This window comes from Larimichthys crocea, chromosome XVII, assembly GCF_000972845.2.
Source record: "Larimichthys crocea isolate SSNF chromosome XVII, L_crocea_2.0, whole genome shotgun sequence".
NCBI classification, from domain to species: Eukaryota; Metazoa; Chordata; class Actinopteri; family Sciaenidae; genus Larimichthys; species Larimichthys crocea.
This window is the reverse complement of record NC_040027.1, coordinates 29,349,649-29,374,195: the sequence shown is the minus strand read 5'-3', so window position 1 is coordinate 29,374,195 and position 24,547 is coordinate 29,349,649. Positions and strand designations below refer to the sequence as shown.

Here is a 24,547-nt window from a genome sequence, read left to right as displayed (position 1 = left end):
GAGAGGGGAAATAGCTTTCATATGCCTTTTACACATTTAACACACATGTGTGTGCTTGAACAGGTAACTGACTGAAACTACACTTTGTTCATTGATGCCACTGAAATGTGCAACTCAGAAAGCCAGATAATAAAAGACGGAGTTTGAATTTAAAGCATATTTATAAATGTATGTTCTAAATTCAAATCACTGTTCTGTTCAACCATGCAAATGTGTTTGTGATTTTTTGACATGACTGATTAAGTGTTCCCGTATGAGTTGAGAAAAAACCCCTCCTAATTCTGAAGCAAAATAAACCACAACTTATCTGAAAAATGCATTGTCATTAAGCTGAAAGCAGAGCAGTTTTTCTCAGCTCATTATAAATGCTGATGATTTTGGATACACATGGTTTCTATAGCAAACAGCAGTGTTTACTCCAGTGACACAAGTCTCATAATGAGCTATAATGCACTAATAATTCATTAGAAACAACATTAATAACTTAGTTCGTCTGTAAATTAAGTGGAGACAGGTCTGCATCTCAGTCCAAATTTGAATGCATTCATTCTGCCATCTGACAACAGCACTAACTATAACCAGAACTAAGTACCAAATGTTTCTCCTCATATGAGACAGCAGTGCTGCTTCACTATTAATAACAGTGAACAGAGTTTGGCTGATAAACTCTAAAAACAACACCTTCTCCTCAGTGTTGTTAGTTTGTGTCAGCAGATGCTGATTTTAGGCTCTGAGATCATCACCTTTTGTTTTATATCTTATAAGATCACACTGTGGCTTGTGGTGATGGCACCTCAGGATACTGAAGATTGATTAACTTGTTAAAATTCATCACATCATGCATTTTGGGCTCTGTGTGGAGCCTCCATTGTACTGAGGAAGATTCACAAACAAAGAGAACCACAGAGTTCTGAAACAAAGAGAGACAGATCATACACAGCACAAAGCAAAGTAGATTTTGTGGAACCATGAATTTCAACCGTGGGAGGAGCAGACATAAACAAAGCTGCTCTTTTTGCACGTCGTTTGGGGATGTTGTTTGTTCCTACGTGGTATTTTTCCCCCTCCAGAATATTTTGGGGAGCAGCGTGGCGTGCAGCTCTCTGCTGTATGCTCTGTGACCCCTCTGAAGTTACACTCATTTCCATGAAGTCTTGAAAAGGAAGGGGAGTTGCAAGCTGATCCCCCCCCCACCCTCTCTTTCTTTAGAGTCAACAAGGCATTGATGTGAACCAGAGCTGACGTCCTAATGTCACAGTGCGTACATCCAGGCATGTGGGCATCACATGGCTGAAAGTGACACTTAACTGATCAGATTGTCAGCTTGATTGTGACATCAAAGAATTCAGGTTCAGATATGAACACCAAACTTATCTCAAACAGAGACCTAACCTAGGGTGGTGAACATGGTGAACACTGCTTGCTTAGAATTAGCATGTTAGCATTGTCATTGTGAGCATGTTAGCACGGTGGCTTAATCATTTGGCTTGAGTAACTTGTATGTTGCAGCCTCACAGAGCTGCTTGCATGGCGGTAGACTGTCGTTAATTAGTGTTGTCTGCCACGAGAACATTGATATTGTACATTGCATAACACATTTAAACTTGATGGAAAACAGAACTCGTTGAACAATACAGTAGGCCTTTGTACATGCAGTATGCAGCAAAAGATTTCTAGCCATCCACTGTTGTTTTCTGTTTTGGCTTGTTAACTTTTAACAGCAAAAATGTGCTTATGGTATATCCACCACTGTTTCTAATACCTAATGGTACCTGGATTTTGTTTAGTGCATAAACAACTGTTGACTGTTGAGGTGGTCAGAAGCATGCGAACACCCTTAAACTTGGAACCAAGCTGCAAGGATTTGCTCCCATTCATGTGTCATGGTGTTGGATGGGTGGTGAGCTCTGGCTCACAGTCATCACTCTAGTTTATCTCATAGATGTTCAAGTCTATACTCTGTGCAGGTCAGTCAAGTTCCACACACGATTTTATGGGCCTCACTTTATGCATGGAGGCATTGTCATATTGAAACAGGAAAGGATGCCTGTATGCTCTAGTATTAAAGTTTCCATTCTACAACTGGAAACAAATTACCCAAACTATGACAAAGCAGACCCAAAGCAAAAGTACGTGACATGAGGTACATGATATGTGCACATAGGGGTCACATTCTCTTTGCCATATAGTTTCCAATGCAAGCTAAAAATGTTAGGTTTTGTATCACTAGATATATTAAATACACAAGATGCAACTTTTGAGCAGTTCATTTGTATTTATTTACTTTACTTTACTTTTGATAGGTACTTCCTGAGAATACTCAGGAGGAATAACATCACACAAAGACTGCTGGTGTCCTTCTACCGAGCCTCCATTGAAAGCATACTCACCTATTGCGTATGCATTTGGTACACCAGCAGTACAGTGGCTCAGAGAAAAACGCTCCAGAGGGTCATCAACACCGCTCAAAGGACTGTCGGTTGCCCTCTCCCAGCACTGGAAGCTCTACACAGATCCCGTTGTCTCAAGAAAATTTATGTTGCACTGACTGACTAGAAGCACTTTCAATCTCGTTGTACCTGTGACAATGACAATAAAGGTCTATTCTATTCTATTCTATTCTATTCTATTCATTTCTATTCAACATCAGCTGACAATAATAGTTTCCCCTTCCAGTCTTTGTTACACTAAACACACATTCAGGTTCAGTAATTCTAATGGATATACATACATGAAATAACTCTTGTCATCTGAATCTGGGCAAGACAGTAAGCAAGCATATTTCCCACGATCTTGTAATGTAACTGTATATTGATATTGTGTTATATCGCAATAGAACTTTAAAGCTGTTAGGGAAAGGGTTGAACTAGTTGTAGATTAGGCCGGAGGCAAGGAAATGTGTTTCTATAAGGACACTGCAGAGATCCTGTCTTGAAAATACACATCTGTCATTATGGGATATCATATAGTGACCTGGATATGCACTCACATGCACAGATGGTAACTGTTTCATCTATTTCTTATCTGGATAAGGGATTCCTCATGTGGTTTCCTCTTTGAGGTTTGTGGAGCTGAGGATCCAGTGATCGAAGGTATTGTCTGTACACAGTGTACTCAGAAAGAGGTGTGTGATTTTGGCCTTTATGAATAAACTTGACTTGTATTTACTAGCAGTACATTCACGTGTTATGCTTCTGTGTGTATGTTGGGGCGTTTGTGTGAGTCAGAGTTGTTGTTCAGACATTGTTGACTCTCAGCTGAATGCCTTTGATGATCACACCACACACACACATGCACCAAACAGAAGCACTTAAGGCCTAATGGTAATATTCTGATCCTGCCCTCTCAATCACAAGTTACTAGATCCAGTGGCACCAACCAATATCTTTACACCAATTAACTCACCTCATACTTGCAGGCCAATGGACAGTCAGGATCTAAACCCCATCTACTTTAACTGTAGAGCACAGTGGCTTTATAGACACGATCAGGTGACTCACTTGAACAGAACAAATGTTTTTTTCACATGAATGAAGAAGTTTCTGGATATTACATAACAGGTTGTCTTATAACGTCAAACTATGTTCCTGTTTTGTTCTCCAGAATTGCTGCAAAAAAAACAACACATGTCTCTAAGACTGGCCTCATGAATCACGAGCACGTGAAAGCTACACAGTTTTAACACACACACCTCTGTTAGTCTAGTGGTCATCATTATCGTCACTCACATCACTATTCAGCATCTAGTCTGGGTTTTTGCTGATTCTCCATATTTTGGATAGCGTTGGTGTTGGTTCATCAAGTTGTACCCTTGATGTTGTCATCTGTGGTGAAAAGACAGGATAAATGATGACTTTGTCAGATGTCTCTCCAAAAAAATGCAAAATAAGCACAATTACTTGACCAATAACCTTATGATTAATACACAAAAACTAATGTAGTCAGTATTCTGTGGTATTGTGCAATTGACACGCCAGCTGGGGCTTGATAGTGACAAGCAAAATGAGGGTTACTTTAATGGTAAAATGTTTTTTAAATTGTAAGCATCTCTGTAATTCTCTACTGTGATCTGAAGCTTATTAAATCAGATAGACTTAACATATAACAATATAACAAGGTGCACAGGGACTGTAAAAAAAAAAGTCATGGAAGTTTGTAGATTTGACAAAAATAAAATAAAACAATTTTATTTATTTAAATGTTTTTACAAAATAATTCAATTATAACATATTATTATTAATTATTAATTTATTATTGTTATTTTTAATAATTTAGTTTTCAAAAAGACCAATAAAGAAATTATCAAGTAAAACACAAGCCCTCATTTTGGCATGTTTTGAGCCATATGCTTCAAAACATGAGCTTCAGCAAAGAAACTTTGGAAGTCCTTGATGACAATGAATTCAAGTTTTGAAGATTCAAAGGTGCTCATACAATATACTGTATGTAGTGACATACTACTGATACTGTGCTGAAAAGACTACAGTGTGTAAGAATGTATTCAAATAATAGTACACTTATGATATTGGATGTTCTTGTACCTATTGTTACATGTTTGTAGTGCACTTGGAGTTACATTGTAATAACGCTCTCTATAGTTATATTGTTTTGAGACTCACAACAGTCAGTAGACCAAGAACAAACTTCCTCTTTGAGCTCTTCTTGTAACTGAGCCGTCTAACTGTAAGTCTTCTAATCTGTAATGTGTTGTAGCATGTAGCATCAGTTAGTGACACATTTGGTATCATTGTTACCTGCTTCTTCAGGAGCTTCAGTAAAACTGTGACGCATTTCCACAAGAAACTTGTTCCTAATGTTTCTATGAAGCACAGTCAATGACGTATTTAACAGTCTGTGTCATGAAACAACTTCAGTAATTTCCAATTGATTTCATATCAGGAATGTAATTAGCAATCAGGTATACAACACCACTGAACTTCCCTAAATTGTTGGCCTATTCTTGTTGTTACTTTATTACAAGAGTTATAGTTTTATATTTTATAGAATATAAGGAGATTATTATTATATTATATTCTTGCACTTGGAAATATTAGCATGTTTCTGCTTAATCAGGTAAAAAAACAAGATGTTCTAAAAGACCTGTTGAACATGTTTACCTTGAATCTGGGCTAAAAAACACCCAGAGGCATGACTGGAGGTATGCAGGTTACAATGTGTAAATCTACAGGGAGAGTTTCCATTCTTTTCTAAGTGTAAAAGAACGTTTTCATATTTTCATTCATGTATAATCTCCTGTGGACTCTCATTATTGTTATGTTTTTGTTACCTTAGCATAAGCTTTTCATTTCTACAGACATTGCAGGGCTTCTTCCAAAGAGAGGAACCACCATGTCTCTAAAGTAGCCCATGACGAACAAACAAAACACCGGCTTTAAGTAGGGCATTGTGTGTTTTTCGCACATGTCCTGGCTGCTGTGGTTTCTCCTTAACGTCAAAACAGCATTTCACTGTGATAGTCAAGGCACAGTTGGGATTAATCTGTTGAATCAATAAATTGTTGGAAAACCTCATTACACTGAAAAATGTAAAAGTGAAAAAGTATTATATTAAAATAAAAACACAAGTGCTCACATTTGAGATGCTGGAACCATGAAAAGTGACTTAAACAATTAATAAAATAGTTCATTAAATCAATTTATTTTCAATTTATTGTTTATTCCATTAAACAATTCAGTAACTAATCAATTCAGCTTTAACTATATAAACTGTTGGGTAGTTTTATCTATAAAAAACATCAGATATTATAAACTCTTTATATGTTTTGTCAAGTAACTAGTAATTAAAGCTGTCAAATAGTTGTAACAAAGCACAATATTCCTGTCTGCAGAAGGAGAAAGTGGCATTAGGATAATTCTCACGGAGTACCTGAGTAAATGTACTTACAGTTTACCTCTACAAGTTAGATAAGATGATAAGTGGAGCCTTTGACAGACCTTTTGACTGTATCACCAGTAGTTTTTTATAACTGTATGATTACATTAAATTAATCTTAATAATCCTTGTATGGAAATACATTAAGGTCTCTGCTCAGATACACACATTATTAAAGTAATTTTGAAATGGAAAAACATAAGTAAATACAGAATTAAACCACACCACTGCAATGAATATCTACAAACAAAATATTTGAGCTATAGTTTCCCGCACCTAACCAGACAGGCAGGTTTGACAATGGTAGAAACCAAAGTTACAGAGCATTTACACAATGAGACTTTGAAAAGGTGAAATGACTCATGCTAACTAACTCAGAACATCAGTTATAAGAACATCATATAAACAAGGATTACAGGAATGCGGTGGACGTTGCATGATGGTAGGCAAACTGATGAAACATCTTGATCGCTTTAGTCATAGTTATCTGTTCATAAAAAAAACACAGTAAAGTCACGACAGTGGGAAGGCCCCAGAGTGTGGATGTTCACCTCACTCCAAGCAGATATAAATACAAAAGAATATTTGTAAGTTTCATCCTACAGAGTCCAAGGGCATTTATGTAACTTTGCTTTACAGTCACCAAATAGCAGAGCAAGTTGATTTTATGTTTTAAAGCTAATTTACTTAAATGTTTAGAAAGAAAAAAGGTTAAATACTCCTGAGGGGTAAAACAACTGAATTTAATCCCTAAAAGACCTAATTTGGGTTTAAGATAAGGTTGTTTAGAGAATTTATGGAACGTTATGTTTAGCTATGTACATCATGGGAAGACATTTGAAACTATTTAGCACAAAGTCAGCTTTAATTCTGCTTTATTTTTTTAATTAAAGGTCTACGACCATGTCTTGTGCTGGTATTGCTGGTCTGTCAAAATTTTGAAATACTAAAATTCATCATTAAAATAGGCCTATATTGAGTGACTTAAAAAACTATATGCTTTGTTAAACATGATTCTCAAAACAATAATTGTGTTTGTACTCGGTGTGAATACTTAATTAGTGTATAAAAGATAAGATTCTGCTGTTGTGGCAGGTTATGTCAGTTTATTTCTACATGATGAGGAGGAAGCTGTTTTTTTAATAGGTTAGAAACAAGAGGACTGTCCCTCAGCTTGCCCGGGTTCAGGCCTCTGTCCCTCTTGAGGTGTCCTTGATGCAGAGCACCCAGATCTGTTTCCTGGATCAGATGTAAGTGAGTGCTGAGTGTTCACGTCTCCCAGCTGAAAGCTGAGATCACTGTGTCTGATTCAGAGAGCAGCAATACAAACTCAGAGGTTCCTGTTTTTAAATCCAGTGTTTCCATTTATTATTAATGATAAAACAATCAAACAACAAGCCACTTCTTATTTTTCCTTTTATAAGTGTTAAATCTTTTCTTATTCTGTCATTTCTTTGATCATGGAAGCTGACAAAGCACCACTGCAACTCCTCAAAATCCTAATCATGCACCGAAAGACTCATAATATGCTGTACACAGGTCAGTTAAATAGAAAGAACATTCCTACACACACAAATATATCATCGCCTTAGTATTTTCTACTCTGACTGACCTCTGAACGTCCGGTGGTGAGAGGCAGGAGGAAACATTGCGATCAATTAGGTATAATTCTTCTGGATGTTTTGATTAAGATTAAGTCAGGATCAAATGATTAATGTTATAATTGGTTATTCTATTGGGCATTGTCTTAGTTAAGTTTATAGCTTTATAGCTGATCTCATTTCTCAATATAAGTTTTCAGTTTTAAAATAAAAAGGAATTCCTCACATTGAAGAAACCTAAACCACATCATTTCTGACTGTTGAGATCAACTGATCATCAAAATTGTTGTTGATCAACTAATTTTTTTAGCCTTGATTAAGAAAGTATATTGTGGAATTGTTATGTTGCTTCTTTTAAAAGTACTTTGGTCTGACATTGTGGGAAAATAAGCTAAGAAAGAAGAATGATTAATAACTTCTGCGCTGTTCAAGTATGAAGGCTGAATCCTTGTCCTTCTTCAGCACTCATCTCTCCGTCCTACTTTTAAGATGATTCTGTGAACAAACCCCAGATAATATCTTCAGCCTGGCCTTCAGCCATGTTTATAGCTTTGTGTAGCACTGCTTATAATTCACTGAGCTGCTTGTTTGTTCTTATGTGTTACGTGTTTACATGTGGCAAAAAATATCTGGCATCCTTGTTGAATATTCATATAAACAAAGTACAAACTGTACAAGAGGACACCAGATGAGATCCACATATCAGCTGGACTCAACGTGACAGATAATTCAGTGGTGAGGAAAAGCAGTAACTAAAGCATGCAGACAAACTGTATTGCGTAAGTACACAATATTTGAGCTGTCACAGGCAAAACTTAAATCTGTAATTATTGTTTTGAGACGCAGAGTGTAGCTTGTTTCTCCAGTGAACCCTGCCCTTGGCAATGATATAGTTTTGACTCAGACTGCTGAACATGATGTACTATTCTACTGGCATGCAACATACTAAACAACATACTCTCTACTATTTCCCTAACAAAGTACACTGTCAAGGTTTGAAGGAAACAGCATAGACAAACTTTATTTTAAGATGTTTTTATTAAAAAAAAACTATTACAAAACTTTGGCAGGATTGTGAATCAACAATTGCATTTGTATAAAAATACGTTATTTTCAGTGCGTGCCACCAAAGTCGCACAGCTGACCCTGAAGGCTTCTTTCATACTTCTAACAGTTTATTTGGAAGCTGAGGATGAAACATAGTCCTCGCATCATTTTCTATTTTTGGAATGTTCTTTGTCCATATGTTTCAGTGGCATCTCCAGCTTGAGGCTCGACTTGAACGCTGAGCAGTGTGTTCGGGTTGAGCTTCACAAAGCACCCCACAGCATCGGGGGCATCTGGCTCCCATCAAAAAAGCTTCAGGCCACATGGCTCAGAGGTCTCCGTCTCCTCCTCCTCCTCCTTTTGTTTAGCAGCTGGGAGAGCTAATCTATGAACCTTGTGCAGCTTTCTACACAAACTGCTCATCCTGTTTAATCACTGTGCTAAAATCAACAACCACGGCTATCTGACACTTCAGTGCCTTAAGCTTCGCATTAACACAACACTTCTCTTGGATTTCGTCCACATACAATCAACCGTTTTTTTGTTCTAAAAGTTCTTTCAGAATACATTCAGCTCTATTCATCTTTATGAGAGAACGGCTCCCTGAAACTCTCATGCAATCTTTAACGGCAGATAATTAAGGCATATGTATTTTTCCCTTTTACACATTGTGACCTGCATGCATAAAATGCATCTCCATCTGCTTACTTGACTTGTTTGTTCCACCGTCACACTTTCAGATACAGTATGTGCTTAAGTAACAGTAGAAATCATCACAGGCACACAATGCATAGCAATGCAAGTTGTTAATATCTACTGTTTTGCCAAGACAAGAGGAGCTGGAGACTGAGGATAATAATTGCACTTTTCTCTTAACGCCACTCAAAGATGTCGATTTGCTTCTAAACATGAGTCACCTTATCAAGAGCGTTTTTTTAAACATCCAATCACCTGGTGCAACTCCAGCTCCCCACCTGACAAATATCAAGTGATCTCCCCACCCCCAGTATGTCCCAAACTCCTTAAAACTCAAAATGCGCTTCACATGAGGGAATCCTTGATTGGGAGGTATTTGTAGCTCGCTTCACCACGAGCCATAGATCACATGGGGAGGACAGGAACCGATGTGGAGAAGTGACTTTCGTTGCAAAAGAACCGGAAAGCGTCCACTTTACTTTATGGATTAGAAACAAAGTGGCCTCCACTGACATCCAGTTCCTGTGAGCTCCGTCTCCTGACCTCTCCGTGGCGCTCTAGTCCCCCTCCACGACACTTGGTGGGACCAGGTGCCATTTATCAGAGAGAAGTAATCCAGGAGAAGACAAATCTCTTGATTTGTTCCATTAATTTAAGTCGCTTGACACTCAGGCAGGGCTCATGGTTCAACACGTCATGCAGCGAGGTCTCATGTTCAAGGGCTGAGGGTTGGGGTCAATCTGTAGGCAGGAAATAGAAATAAAGACACATACGATGAAGGTTAAGTATAACATACTTACAGATAACAGATAATTAAATCTTTCTCTGAGCAAAACATTTAGTGCCATAATAGAGTCAGCCTACACTCACTAATTTGTTTTCATGTGGTTACTGTTCAAAAGGATCTTCGGCAGGCAAGAAGTCCATTAGGGACATTTTAAAATTATTCCATTCAAAACATAATTCTCTCTAAGGACTTATTCGTAACAATCAAACTAAATAAACAGTAGGAGTAGGTGGGTGAAGTTTCCAGAATCTGGTGACTCACCTCACTGTACACAGGCGGAGGTCGGAAGCGAAACTCTTGGACAAAAGCCATGAGGGGGCGCTCAAGGATCCCACTCAGGTCTTCTGCAGGTTGTGGGACCACTCCACTGTTGCGCTGCTCGGCCTCCTCCTCTGTCACCACAGAGCTGTAATCTGGAGGAGCTGCAGGGAAACAGGCTGGATTAGTCCACTGGTCAGACTTAACAGAACATCACAGGTCCAAACACTAAGCTGCTGAGTCACCACTACAGTTTAAAACTCTTAAAAACTCCACATTACATTTACTACCTTTTTCACTAACAAACACTGATTTGATCCAACATGAACTTCTGCTGAATCAAAGCTTTTGTTTGTTTATACATGTTGGCATCTGACCCGGTGATATTTTGGCAGTAAGTAATCATAAAAATAAAAGCAGCCTGATAGAGGTTACAGAGGCTCTTTGAAAACGTTTTATTAATGTAGCAGACAAACTAAATCAAGCTCATTGGTTAAATTTGAGTCAGGAGTGAAAACATCCTGGATATGCCAAACCATCTCCATCTCTCAATCACTACAATATTAAAGGACTTACGCTCAGGCTGCTCTGGGATGGCCATGCGCAGCCACTCCAGGTTGACGCTGTACTGGCTGCTGACGCTGGAGGTGCGACTGCCAAAGGGATGGAGAGGGATGGTGCCTATGACCAGCGGAAGCTCCAGACACAGCTTGGATGTCCCAGGAACATCAACACAAACCTGGTGGGAGGAAAATAATTTTTAATGCCATGTGTGCAAAGTGCAGCAGCAGCAGCAGTGTGCATTAAAAGAGGCGTTTGAGTTTCTAACAAAACAAAGCAGCTGTTGACTGAGCTCACCTTAAGCATGTACTCTACTTTGATGATGCGGCACTGTAGGATGGAGGGACCCACGGGTGGGATCTTGATGGCGCGACCGTGCCATGTCTCCCTGGATCTGGCGCCCACAATATCACCGCATAGCGTGCCCACCACTGAGCGCTTCTGCTTCATGGTGCCACGAGCAATGAAAGTCTGCGTCTGAGTGATGTAGGCTTTGGGCACCACTGATCTGGAGGTAGAGTTGTCGAACTCCGCAAAGACAGGTATCACCTCACCTGCAGAGAGGGAAAGTGTGTTATTACAGACATTTCTAAACTTTTGAAAGGCAGTGAAGGAGTTGTTTTAGGCGCAAGACTCTTACCTGGTGTGTAGCCTTTGCGGTCGATCTTTGCAGTTACAGACACTTGTCCAAAGTTGCGGTACCATGCCCGTGCCATCTTGTCCTTCGTTCCAGCCTGTGGAGCCTGGGAATAAATGAAACCAAATGAGCCAAATGCCTCAAAACACCCCCCAAAAAAATCATGAAATGTGATGCAAAGATTCGCACCAAGAGAGCTGGTGTGTTGATGTCGATGGGCTCGATGACTGTGAACTCCTTCTTGATCTTCTTGACAGTGGCCCACGGCCTGTGAAGCTTCACTTTCACCCAGTAACGGATGCTGCCATGTTTCCCCTCAAAGGAGGTGACCAGCGTCTCCTCAGGCAGCTGGAAGCTGAAGGGGAATTCATGTCTGCCAGCAGGAAGGATGGTGACTTCGCCATTATCTGAGGACAGCAGAAAAAAGGAAAAACTAATTTAAGTTGCAGTTCTTTCACTTGTTGTTTCAGTTCAGATAATCTGGAACGAGAGCATAAAGTAATGACACAGACATGAAACAATAAAATCAGCACAGTGACATAATAAAAGTTTCTTAATCTTGAGGATGATTGGTCATCTGATTGTGTGTGAGGTGATTCATTCAAATCATGATAAAACTGCTGACCCATTCAATTCAAATCAAACTTTTAAAAAGACAAACACGTATTCTTTAGAGATTCACATAAAGTGACAAAGTGAGAACAGATCTAAGTACGACTCTTGCTGAAAGAAAATCCCTCTGTCTTTCTATGCAATCACATGGCATCGTGCTTGCTCGAAGGGGCAGTTCCTGCTCCATTGTGCTGACTGAGAACATGTTTTCCTCGAGCTGTATTATACAGCCCGTCTCAACTGCTCTGTTTTTTTCTCCCCCTTGCTGCACAGGTCCAGGAACACGTGTTTGTGTTTAACAGACTCGATGTGTTTTGTGTCCTTTTGTTCGCTAGAACCTCCAACTTGGTTTGAAATAACAATACTGTCACTGTTAAATCCTCTTAATAAGCTCAGGAGGGTTGCTGTGAGCTTTCTGCTGTACGTGCAAAAATAAAAGCTCAAACATCAGCTAACTCTTTAACATAGTATGACTTTTTTTTATAAAACACAGACTGGAGCAACGAGAATTAACACTGCAGGAAAACAAGATACAATTGCTGAAGCCCTCGCTGTAAATTTGCTGTCTGTACTTTAAGCCAAAACAACTCTGTGCCCAATGAATGGAGACAGAAACCTGAGGCTCTCCCATGTCGCTGTGGAGAAAAACAACCCAGGACTTTCTTCGAACGAGGAAAAGTCTCAGTACTTTTTCTTTCAACAGATGTTTTCACAATGGGAAAGGAGTGTAAAGACAGCTGTTGCAGCATGTTTTGCTCTCTTCCTATACAGTAGGGTTTTTTTTTTTTAATACATCTCTACCGAGTTATGACCAACAATAAAACTTCTCCTTTGGCAGAAGAAATCATAAACACAAAAAAGTATTTTGTCAGTCAAGTATTTGAATCTCTGAGTGGTTGTTTTATGCATTATCTCAATCTGCGTGTTGAGTTTGACTTCTTTCAGGAAGTACCCAACAACAAAGTAAACAGCCCTCCAAATAAAATCATGTAAACTTAAATCTGACTTTAGTTTCATTCACAAAATGGATAATCTACAGAAGCAACAAGTTTATAAATCAAATCCAAGCCAACAGATGTAAGGAAAACCACAAATGGCTGACAAAAACAAGTCACTGCTTGACTTCACCAGCTATCAATGCAACCAGAAGAGGCATTTAACTCGCATACTAAAGCATGAAAACAACACCATTTCCAGTTTGCAGACAAACAGATAGCCCAGTGTCCCCAGACACATAAAACACTTTAGTTTTCTTGTCTGCTCAATGACTCGACCCTGGTTTTGCTCTTTTGGTCCCCCACTCGCTCACAAGTTTACAGACTGGGGTTCAGGTCACCGAGCCTGCAGAGCTGACTGACCTGCCTGCAGCAGCACCTCTCTCCGGTTCAGGTACTCCACCTCGTCGCTGTAATTCTGGGTGTATGCGGTGCTGGAGCCGGCGGATCGAGACTCGGTCCAGTGCACTTTAGCAAAACCCTCTGCGTGGAGCTTCAGGGAGTCCACACGACTCTCCCCGGACAGGTCCAGCACCACCCGTCCGGACACTACGTCCCCGCTGCTGAACACCGGAGGACAGTCCACCTCCGGAGAGTCGAAGACGATGTCAAACTTTTTCAACTTGTCGAAAATCATCTTTGCAGGTTGTACGAGTCCTCTTAAAAAGCGAGTGTCTCCTTTATTCGTGTCCTGCAGTGTTTAAAGTGTCTTGAAGAGGATCTTCGGATGTCTTTTGTTTCCTTGTTTAAAGCTCAAACTGTTGAGTCTATGGTACTGCGCAGCCTATTTTGAGGCTGAGGCTGAGTGGGCGGGTTTTCTGAATATATTATGTAAGGCCTCAGGAGAGGGTTGGAGGCTGGTGCTGCCTTCAAGTACGCCTCCTTGGCATCGACTTCTCAGTACTGCTGTTGTAAATAAGACGTGACTGCACTTGAGTACTTTATTCGGTCAAAAACAAAACGTTTCAACAAGCAAACAGTAGACGTTTTTTTGAGTTTTTATGTTTACAACAAACAAACACTCAAATTCTTATCAGGCCAACACCTTCACCAGCCTTCAATTATCACGTTTCTCCGCAAATATCAGAACAAGTCTGGACAAAGCCTAAGACCGAAACCACTACATTATTATCAGTAAAAACCACTGTAAAGATAAAAGTTTCATGACAACCACATGCCACAACTAATCCAATCCCCACTTCCTCAGTCCAATTTAGTTGGGTTACTTCAGTGCGTCTCTTTTCCCAACACCCATATTTCCGGACTGAGTGTGAAGGCAGCATAATAAACACGCAGACTGGGTGTGGAGGCAGCAGCGAGCAAAACAGGGCCTGGTGATGATTGATGGTTACAGGTTCTTAGAAGAAAACAGGCCTACTGAGCATGCCTCCTGTCTGGCAGAGATCCGCCCTGCACAGCTCAGAGGGAAAATAGTTTCACTCTGGATCAGAGCTGTTTACTCCACTTCTTCCATGTCACCCAGAACATACTGTTACACAGCCCGGGACACTGCACACATGAAAAACACACAGCTAGGCTCAAAGGCATGCAACTTATGCTACCACGTCCCCTCATTAAAACAACTACCTTAATACCATAATAAAGGGATGGGAAACAAGTCACCAAATAAATAAACCTTTTGCACATGGATGAATCATGGCACCCATACAAACTTTTCTTGACACATCAAATTCACTTCCAACATTGGCAAACAAAGCAAATTCTAAGCAGAATTCACTTTTTTCCCAAACTTTGCAACAATCAATAAAATACACAAACACCATTTTGCTCCCAAGCTGGGCTGCTTTCGTCATTCAATGCAAAAGCCCCCAGACAAAAATCAAGACAGGTCTGAGAAAAACAAAGTTGTTTACTCCTTTGTTCCATGGGATGACTAGCTCTCCAGTGCCACCGACTGGTGATGTAGAGGCAGTATGCACAGCTGGAGGACAACCAGGATGTATGTACACAGCCTGGACAGGACTGGAGGTGTTTGTGAAAAGTTGTACGGCTGAAGGTAAATGCTGCTCACACAATAATAAGTGTAACTGGTCCTCTGAAGGGGGTTTGCAACTCTCCCCTCACTGTTATTTTACTTTAATTTTTAGGTGAAGTGGTAGAAAGTACAACTAGGAGTCTCTCCTTCATTAATTAATTAATTAGTAAAAAGAAAATGTGAAAAGTCCCAAATAGCAGGAGAACTCAAACATATTGAGTAGATCAGTGTTTGTCTAGTTTGCATTCATTTTGTCAGTTTTTGCTTATTATGCATCCAGGAAGCTTTTAGGCTGGGGTGAAATAAAGCCCAGCATGCCACCTGCTGGTGACCAGGATGCACAGGGCTGGTTTTATCAGGTCTTACTGTCTAGGTCCTGATAAGGCAAACGTGGGGTCCCCTGCACAGAACGAACGGGCCTGATAAAGTGTGAAGATGACATGATAAAATGTGCAAATGACTCAGTGTGATCGCCTTAATGATGGCTGCAAACGCACTGCTGCAGACTAAAGTAAACATATCCTTGTGAATTTCTCTTTGTTTACCCAAAGACCTGCTGAGTAGACAACATTGTAGAACAAATATTTACACTGAAGTCATACTTTACAGCAAACAAAGTGGGGCTTAAGAGAGTGTATTTGCAAGAGAAATATTTTTTGAAAGCTTTATACTCCTAAAACTGGAACAACACACACTAACTCTCAGATACGTCTGCCCTTTAAAGGGAAACAAAATCACTCACAGAAATATTGTTAATGGAAAACTAAAAGATAAATGAGCCAAAATGACAGCATATTGTAAAATGAATGGAGAGCAGCAGCAGGCTGTGTGGTGGAGGAGGGCCTGGCCAAGGGGAGCCACGTGTTGTTTTCCTGGTTGCCACAGCGACGCAGGCTGCATTTTTTAAACAGCCCCCACCCCTTCCTCCTTCCTTCCTTTCTCCTCCGTCTTTCACTTTCTCCCCAGTAAATATAACCAAACACAACATTCTTATTTCTGAATTGTTTGCACAAACATATCATGTCAATAAAAGTGATCCTGCCCCTCAGAGAGTTTGGGGCGTGTATCTATGTGAAGGTTTGCAAAAACAATTAGCACTGTTGTTTCCTGGACAGACTCTTTCAAGAATGTCGGTGGAAGAGACACGGTCCCATGTGCTGACAGCACTTTAGCCTCTCTACTGGTGCAAGTCATCATGCACAGTCCTGAAAATAAAAATAATATATCTTACCATCAGAAATATCTGTACATTTTTAATAGCTGTGTGCAATTCTATCATATCTTATTTGAATTCACATTTGGGAGCCATCTGTAGTTAAAGCTGCATTAGGCAAACTAGTATTATATAGATAATAAAACATAAAGAAGGGATAGATAGAAATAAAATAGAAATTTAACCAAATTTATGACGAATTGATATCATCTTCTGGAATATTTTCGTAATATTGCCCCCCTTCATGCTTTATTTAAATGGACGAGAGAAGAGACGGGTTTCCCTTTTTCTGGTTTCACTTTTTGATTTTGTGTGAAGCAGTTTTCTCACCAGTGAGCACATGAAACAGTGATAAACAAGTAACTGCTGGGGATTAATCAAATAAAAATACATAATATATCATCTTATATTATTATCTGTTTAATGTTTTGAGGTTTTTTTTTTACACAGCAGGACTGAGTTAAGTCAGCAGTTGAAAATATCACAAACATAATATATGTTTGTGACATCTGTTTTATACTTTGTTTTAATATATTTGTTAACTGCAGCTATACCCATAGTACCCATCAGTTAATAAGTGATGTATTACACAGTGTATGATGTAAACTGAAATGTAGACAAGATATTAACATACACAACCTGCCTAGTGCACCTTTAACCACAGTGCACACATGGTGCAGCAGCAAATGACCTGGAAATGATGCACAGTTTGACATTACGTCCTAGACTCTCCCTCCATTTATATTTACCTCTTCGACCAGATGCAGGAGTCAAACCAAATTTACTGTTTAAAGAGCATCTAATGAAACATTAACCACTGCCTACAGTTTATTTACACAGTTACTATGGCCTATATTCTTGACCTCTCTGATTTTTAGCTGCCTTCCACATCGGAGGAATTTCACACTTTACAGCGTTATATCCTGTACAACACAGGACTCGGTAAACCAGTTATGTTTATTTGGACCCAGCACTAATGGATTTGTGTTTAATGTTAGGATTATGTTATCTGGCAGATGTATCTTGACTACTTCTCTCCGGGGTTTCCATGCAACACATTTGGCCCAGGTGGCTTCATTTTGCAAAGTGCAGCGACTACAAGACACAGTGGCCACCAGCTGGCACTTGACAGAGCAAATCAGCAGTTTTACACCACATTATTCAGACTAGAGAGAGAACCTTTTCATCCACCAGCTGCAATACATGCTGAGATACACTTATGTATATCACAGCAATGCTTACAAACGACGGATAATATCTTACAAGAATATTATACAGATACACTGGGGGGCAAAAGAAAATACAAAAACTACAACAAAGTCAGCATAAATGTTAAATAGATAAATAAAAAAACCTTATTATAAAAGATAAGGCACTGTTTTGCATTTTTAAGCAGTCATTGCCAGTGTTTTCTAGTCACCTTTGGACTACCTTAACTCTAGGTTGATCATCACTACTGAACTCTTTGACCAGACTTGTTTTTCTTTCTCCCCGAAAAATGTATTTTGTTAAATTATAACTAACAAGTAAATAACATTTTGCGTGCAAACTATTGTAATATAATAGATTCTAGATAATAAAATTTCCATAATATGGAAATTTTATTATCTAGAATCATTGCATATTTCAACAACAAAACCATAAGAAAAAAATCAGTCTGATAAATAAACACACTGAATATTAACCATCCAGGCGACTAATAACATCTGCAGCTTTCACCACTGACCTCGGATCAGATGCTGTCTCTTCCTGAAGTACGTGATCTTGGAGGTGTAGTCATTATAGACAGAGTTCATACCCCGGTTCTCCAGCCAGTGTGCTGTGGCCACCCCTCTTCCCTGCACCTTCATGGAGTGCACTCTGGTGTCCCTTCGGAGCTCCAGCACCACCTGGCCGGACACCACCTCACCTCCGGTGAACGCTGCATCAGCTGGACCATCCAGCTCAAGCATGAAAGATTTTATGGAGCTAAGAGTCATCCCTGTGAGTGAAGGCAGGTAAACAGTAAATACAAACACATATTTTGACCGAAGGCTTATAGAAATGTTGTGCAGAACTAGTTCTCAGGTGCTGTAAGAAAAAGCTGGAGGCATGAAGGGGTTGAAACATCTAGCAAATTATACATATCAAAACCTGTATTTACATTTTAAATAACATTATGCAAAGTTTCAAATGCTGCTTTTAAATGTGTACCTTATAGTACTGACAGAACAGAACATGGTATTTTCTTATAGAGATCTTATTTTTAGGGTGTGGTTGGGTGGTTCAGATTGGGGTCTGAGAAATGCCATGGGACACTGCTGTCTGTTTTTGTTTTTTTACCGGTTTTAGAAATATTTAATGACATATTATAATAAAATCCTACTTTTTTCTTTTTGGTGGCTACTAAAGAATTACAGTGTACACTTTAATATGCAGATAAATCTTAAATTTCACCAATACACAATAAATGAAACAATTTTTTCCATATTATATGTATAAGTGTATGAATATATGAAGTTGCAGACATACATAATTGACATATATCAATACATATATAAGCTTTAATAACATCAAATAACTTCTACTTTCAGTCAACAATATGTAAATAATATTATGGTATAATAACAACAGATAAATGCTGCTGTGTCAGTGGTTATTTTCTGATAATCTAATCATATTTCCATCTTCGATGTGCAGCTGGTGCTTGTTTATCGTGAATTTTAGAGTTGAGAACCAGGACTACGCTTTGTAAATCCGTTTGTGAACGCTGAGCTGACATTTAAAAATCTCAAACTCACCTGCAGGTCAGGAGCAAAGTAGCGGTCTCCTCAAAGGTAAAGTTTTCGGTCGAGCTGTGCGTTTACTCGAACTGGACGTTCAATGGAAATCTAGCCTTTATAAACGGCGGCAGGTTTCAACGCCCAGAAACACAGCAGCTCTCTGTTTTACACCAATGATGAAGAGCACATGCGAGTCACGCCCGCCCACTAACACCGAGGAGGAGGAGGAGGGGAGGAGGGGGACGACAGCGTGGACGACGATATCAAGAGTAGACGCTGAATAACAGAACGAGTTTCCGGCTATACCTTTCAAACTAAAACTGTGTGTACCGTATTCCACCCTTTCGTTTGGTTAGTAGTTAACACGTAGAAGTGTGTGTGCGCAAAATCTCACAAAAGTGCGCCAATGAGGAAGGAAGTCCGATATAAAGACGAATAAAATACTTGAATGTGACCGTTGACTCGATTGTCTTTGCGTGAAGGCTTTTATTTTGAAGGCAGTATGTGTTTTTCAGCTAAAAAAAGCCATTGTCTTTTATATCACTTAATAACTTTCTGTGATTCTTTGTGATACATATTATATATAAGAACATGTAGGCTACAGAACATACAATATATATACAACATATGATATGTTATTTTTGTATATCAACAATATTTCACAAAGTGTGCTCGTGCAAAAAGCAAGTAAAACTAGTAAGTAAAACAAAAAAATAAATAATTTGTAATTTAATTACATTTATGTAAATAATCCATTACACAATACACTGTAGAAGAGCACTTTTAGTGACCTTGTTTAAGCATGGTTTCTCTGTTTGGGTTTTTGGGGGGTCATGTGCCTCAGCAGTTGCAAGACTTGGTCACGTGATCACCATGTCACATGTTGGCTGAAAGGTTTTTGACAAGATCACATGACTAAAGCAGCCTTTGTAAAACTTTTTTAAACACTTTTTTAAAATATATATAATGATATACTTCTTTTGCAGCATTTCCTATCTGACTGTATTCCTGTATTTCTACTTCCATATTCTGTTGAGCTGTTTACATATATCATCCTCAAATGTCTACAATACTGTGGTTCAAGTTAGCAAGGTCATAGGTGTCAGTCAAGCTTCATTAATGCTCAATAAATGCAGAGTCTTTTAAATGACAAGGTGCACAAATAATGTATGGATTATGTACATATTTAGAAATACTTTGTCTTTGTCACAACTCGTGGTGCAAGAGACAAGCAAAATCAAACAAGAGCTGTAGTTTAATCCAGTATTAAACCATGCTGTTGCAGCTGGACCCCTTGGACCTGAAGTGAACTTGTTGGCCAGATTTCCAGGCCTTACCTACACTGCTGCCTTTTTGCCAGGTTGGTGAACTCCAGATTCAGTTTATTTACATCTGCTTGCCTGCCAACTTTTTTTTTTTTTTTTTATCAGTAGAGCCTGCATTTTGGGGTCAAGGCTGTGTTATTGCTACAACATAGATTGTTTTTACAGAGTTTTGTGGTCAATCATGCTTGAAGGAGGGAATGAAGAATCGTTCTGCGAAACAGGCGCTAACCTTCTTCTTAGCAGTTAGCGTTGATAGTGTAAACAGGGTGGAAGTAGGACAGTAAAGTCCAAGGCTCGTTCCCTCCATGGCCTAAATATGACAGACAAGGCTATGGTTCATATTTAAGCCACCTAACTGCTAAAGTTGCACTTGCACATTGCTTCAAAATTTCACACTCTAATGGTCCCCTGTACTGATCTGTTATTTATTTATGTATCAGCTGAGTAAAATTTTTAGCTTGTCTGCAGGTCATTGAAAAACACACTGTGACACTGTGACAATGTGGCTTTAGTTAGATGCATGCTTGAATTTTAAAGACTTAATAAGTTCCTATGAGTTCGTAGACTGAGGATCCGGGTTAAAGTTTTGCACAAGAGGAAAATAAAATAACATTACACCCAGGGCCGGTCCTAGCTATGGGCAATGTGGGCGGCCGCCCAGGGCGCATTCTCCGTGGGGGGCGCACGAACGCCCGAAAAAGCAAAAAACCTCGGTAATGTTCTATACCGCTCATTAAGTTAGCGGAGCGGGCGCCCCGGGAGCGGGGTGTTGACAAGGCAGAGGGGGGCGTCGGACAAGAACCTTTTCATCCCCAGCTGCAATACATGCTGAGATACACTTATGTATATCACAGCAATGCCAAACGACGGATATATATTACAAAAATTATACAGAACACTGGGAGACAAAAGAAAATACAAAAACTACAACAAAGTCAGCATAAATGTTAAATAGATAAATAAAAAAACCTTATTATAAAAGATAAGGCACGGTTTTGCATTTTTAAGCAGTCATTGCCAGTGTTTTCTAGTCACCTTTGGACTACCTTAACTCTAGGTTGATCATCACTATGAACTCTTGACCAGACTTGTTTTTCTTTCCCCCGAAAAATGTATTTGTTAAATTATACTAACAGTAAATAACATTTTGCGTGCAAACTATTATAATATAATAGATTCTAGATAATAACATTTCCATAATAGGGAAATGTTATTACTAGAATCATTGCATTTTCAACAACAAAACCATAAGAAAAAATCAGTCTGATAAATAAACACACTGAATATAACCATCCAGGCGACTAATAACATCTGCAGCTTTCACCATGACCTCGGATCAGATGCTGTCTCTTCCTGAAGTACGTGATCTTGGAGGTGTAGTCATTATAGACAGAGTTCATGCCCCGGTTCTCCAGCCAGTGTGCTGTGGCCACCCCTCTCTTCCTGACCTTCATGGAGTGCATCTGGTGTCCCTTCGGAGCTCCAGCACCACCTGGCCGGACACCACCTCACCTCCGGTGAACGCTGCATCAGCTGGACCATCCAGCTCAAGCATGAAAGATTTATGGAGCTAAGAGTCATCCCTGTGAGTGAAGGCAGGTAAACAGTAAATACAAACACATATTTTGACCGAAGGCTTATAGAAATGTTGTGCAGAACTAGTTTCCAGGTGCTGTAAGAATAGCTGGAGGCATGAAGGGGTTAAAACATCTAGCAAATTATACATATCAAAACCTGTATTTACATTTTAAATAACATTATGCAAAGTTTCAAATGCTGTTTTAAATGTGTACCTTATAGTACTGACAGAACAGAACATGGTATTTTCTTATAGAGATCTTATTTTTAGGTGTGGTTGGGTGGTTCAGATTGGGGTCTGACAAATGCCATGGGACACTGCAGTCTGTTTTTGTATTTACAGGTTTTAGAAATATTTAATGACATATAATAAATCCTACTTTTTTCTTGTGGTGGCTACTAAAGAATTACAGTGTACACTTAAATGCAGATAAATCTTAAATTTCACCAATACACAATAAATAAAACATTTTTTCCATATTATATGTATAAGTGTATGAATATATGAAGTTGCAGACATACAAATGTGACTATATAAATACATATATAAGCTTTAAATACATAAAATACTTCTACTTTCAGTCAACAATATGTAAAAATTATGGTATAATAACAACAGATAAATGCTGCTGGTGTCAGTGGTTATTTTCTGATAATCAATCATATTTCCATCTTCGATGTGCAGCTGGTGCTTGTTTATCGTGAATTAGAGTTGAGAACCAGGACACGCTTTGTAAATCCGTTGTGAACGTTGAGCTGACATTTAAAAATCTCAAACTCACCTGCAGGTCAGGACAAAGTAGCGGTCTCCTCAAAGGTAAAGTTTTCGGTCGAGCTGTGCGTTTACTCGAACTGGACGTTCAATGGAACTAGCCTTTATAAACGGCGGCAGGTTTCAACGCCCAGAAACACAGCAGCTCCTGTTTTACACCAATGATGAAGAGCACATGCGAGTCACGCCCGCCCACTAACACCGAGGAGGAGAGGAGGGGAGGAGGGGGACGACAGCGTGGACGACGATATCAAGAGTAGACGCTGAATAACAGAACGAGTTTCCGGCTTACCTTTCAAACTAAAACTGTGTGTACCGTATTCCACCCTTTCGTTTGGTTATAGTCAACACGTAAAGGTGTGTGGGCGCAAAATCTCAAAAAGTGCGCCAATGAGGAAGGAAGTCCATATAAACACGAATAAAATACTTGAATGTGACCGTTGACTCGATTGTCTTGCGTGAAGGCTTTTATTTTGAAGGCAGTATGTGTTTTTCAGCTAAAAAAAAGCCATTGTCTTTTATATCAACTAATCACTCTCTGTGATTCTTTGTGATACATATATAATAATAACATGTAGGCTACAGAACATACAATATATATACAACATATGAGGTTATTTTTGTATATCAACAATATTTCACAAAGTGTGCTCGTGCAAAAAGCAAGTAAAACTAGTAAGTAAAACAAAAAAATAAATAATTTGTAATTTAATTACATTTATGTAAATAACCATTACACAATACACGTAGAAGAGCATTTTAGGACCTTGTTTAAGCATGGTTTCTCTGTTTGGGTTTTTGGGGGGTCAGGTGCCTCAGCAGTTGCAAGACTTGGTCACGTGATCACCATGTCACATGTTGGCTGAAAGGTTTTTGACAAGACACATGACTAAATCAGCCTTTGTAAAATTTTTAAACACTTTTTAAAATATATATAATGAATACTTCTTTTGCAGCATTTCCTATCTGACGTGTATTCCTGTATTTCTACTTCCAATCTGTTGAGCTGTTTACATATATCATCCTCAAATGTCTACAATACTGTGGTTCAAGTTAGCAAGGTCATAGGTGTCAGTCAAGCTTCATTATGCTCAATAAATGCAGAGTCTTTTAAATGACAAGGTGCACAAATAATGTATGGATTATGTACATATTAGAAATACTTTGTCTTTGTCACAACTCTTGGTGCAAGAGACAAGCAAAATCAAACAAGAGCTGTAGTTTAATCCAGTATTAAACCATGCTGTTGCAGCTGGACCCCTTGGACCTGAAGTGAACTTGTTGGCCAGATTTCCAGGCCTAACTACACTGCTGCCTTTTTGCCAGGTTGGTGAACTCCAGATTCAGTTTATTTACATCTGCTTGCCTGCCAACTTTTTTTTTTTTTTATCAGTAGAGCCTGCATTTTGGGGTCAAGGCTGTGTTATTGCTACAACATAGATTGTTTTTACAGAGTTTTGTGGTCAATCATGCTTGAAGGAGGGAATGAAGAATCGTTCTGCGAAACGGCGCTAACCTCTTCTTAGCAGTTAGCGTGATAGTGAAACAGGGTGGAAGTAGGACAGTAAAGTCCAAGGCTCGTTCCCTCCATGGCCTAATATTGACAGACAAGGCTATGGTTCATATTTAAGCCACCAACTGCTAAAGTTGCACTTGCACATTGCTTCAAAATTCACACTCTAAGGGTCCCCTGTACGGACTGTTATTTATTTATGTACAGCTGAGTAAAATTTTAGCTTGTCTGCAGGTCATTGAAAACACACTGTGACACTGTACAATGTGGCTTTAGTTAATGCATGCTTGAATTTTAAATAA

At 39.2% G+C, this 24,547-nt stretch overlaps 1 protein-coding gene across 2 annotated transcripts; it reads right to left on the bottom strand.

Annotated features, from left to right (window-relative positions):
• Positions 1-8,516: 8,516 nt before the first annotated feature.
• Positions 8,517-19,229, bottom strand: arrdc2 (arrestin domain containing 2). 2 transcript variants are annotated; one of them, XM_010751751.3, is made up of 8 exons: positions 19,076-19,229; positions 18,022-18,276; positions 11,669-11,886; positions 11,483-11,585; positions 11,140-11,396; positions 10,858-11,020; positions 10,285-10,445; positions 8,517-9,976 (listed from the first exon to the last, which is right to left on the bottom strand). In XM_010751751.3, exons 2-8 carry the CDS (start codon positions 18,272-18,274, stop codon positions 9,923-9,925), a joined length of 1,209 nt encoding a protein of 402 aa, XP_010750053.1. In that variant the 5' UTR covers positions 18,275-18,276; positions 19,076-19,229; the 3' UTR covers positions 8,517-9,922. The 2 variants fall into 2 exon arrangements, with proteins under 2 accessions (XP_010750053.1, XP_010750052.1); XM_010751750.3 differs by lacking the exons at positions 18,022-18,276; positions 19,076-19,229 and adding an exon at positions 13,450-13,885 and having other exon boundaries at positions 8,525-9,976.
• Between the last annotated feature and the right edge of the window lie 5,318 nt (positions 19,230-24,547).

Bases quoted from the DNA above. Each gene is read 5' to 3' on its own strand.
- arrdc2 (XM_010751750.3), bottom strand. From the start codon at position 13,723: ATGATTTTCGACAAGTTGAAAAAGTTTGACATCGTCTTCGACTCTCCG. The intron at 11,887-13,449 runs GTCAGTCAGCTC...TGCTGTCCTCAG, and splicing joins AGAGGTGCTGCTGCAGGCAG to ATAATGGCGAAGTCACCATC. The intron at 9,977-10,284 runs GTGAGTCACCAG...TCCTGCCTACAG, and splicing joins CTCCGCCTGTGTACAGTGAG to ATTGACCCCAACCCTCAGCC.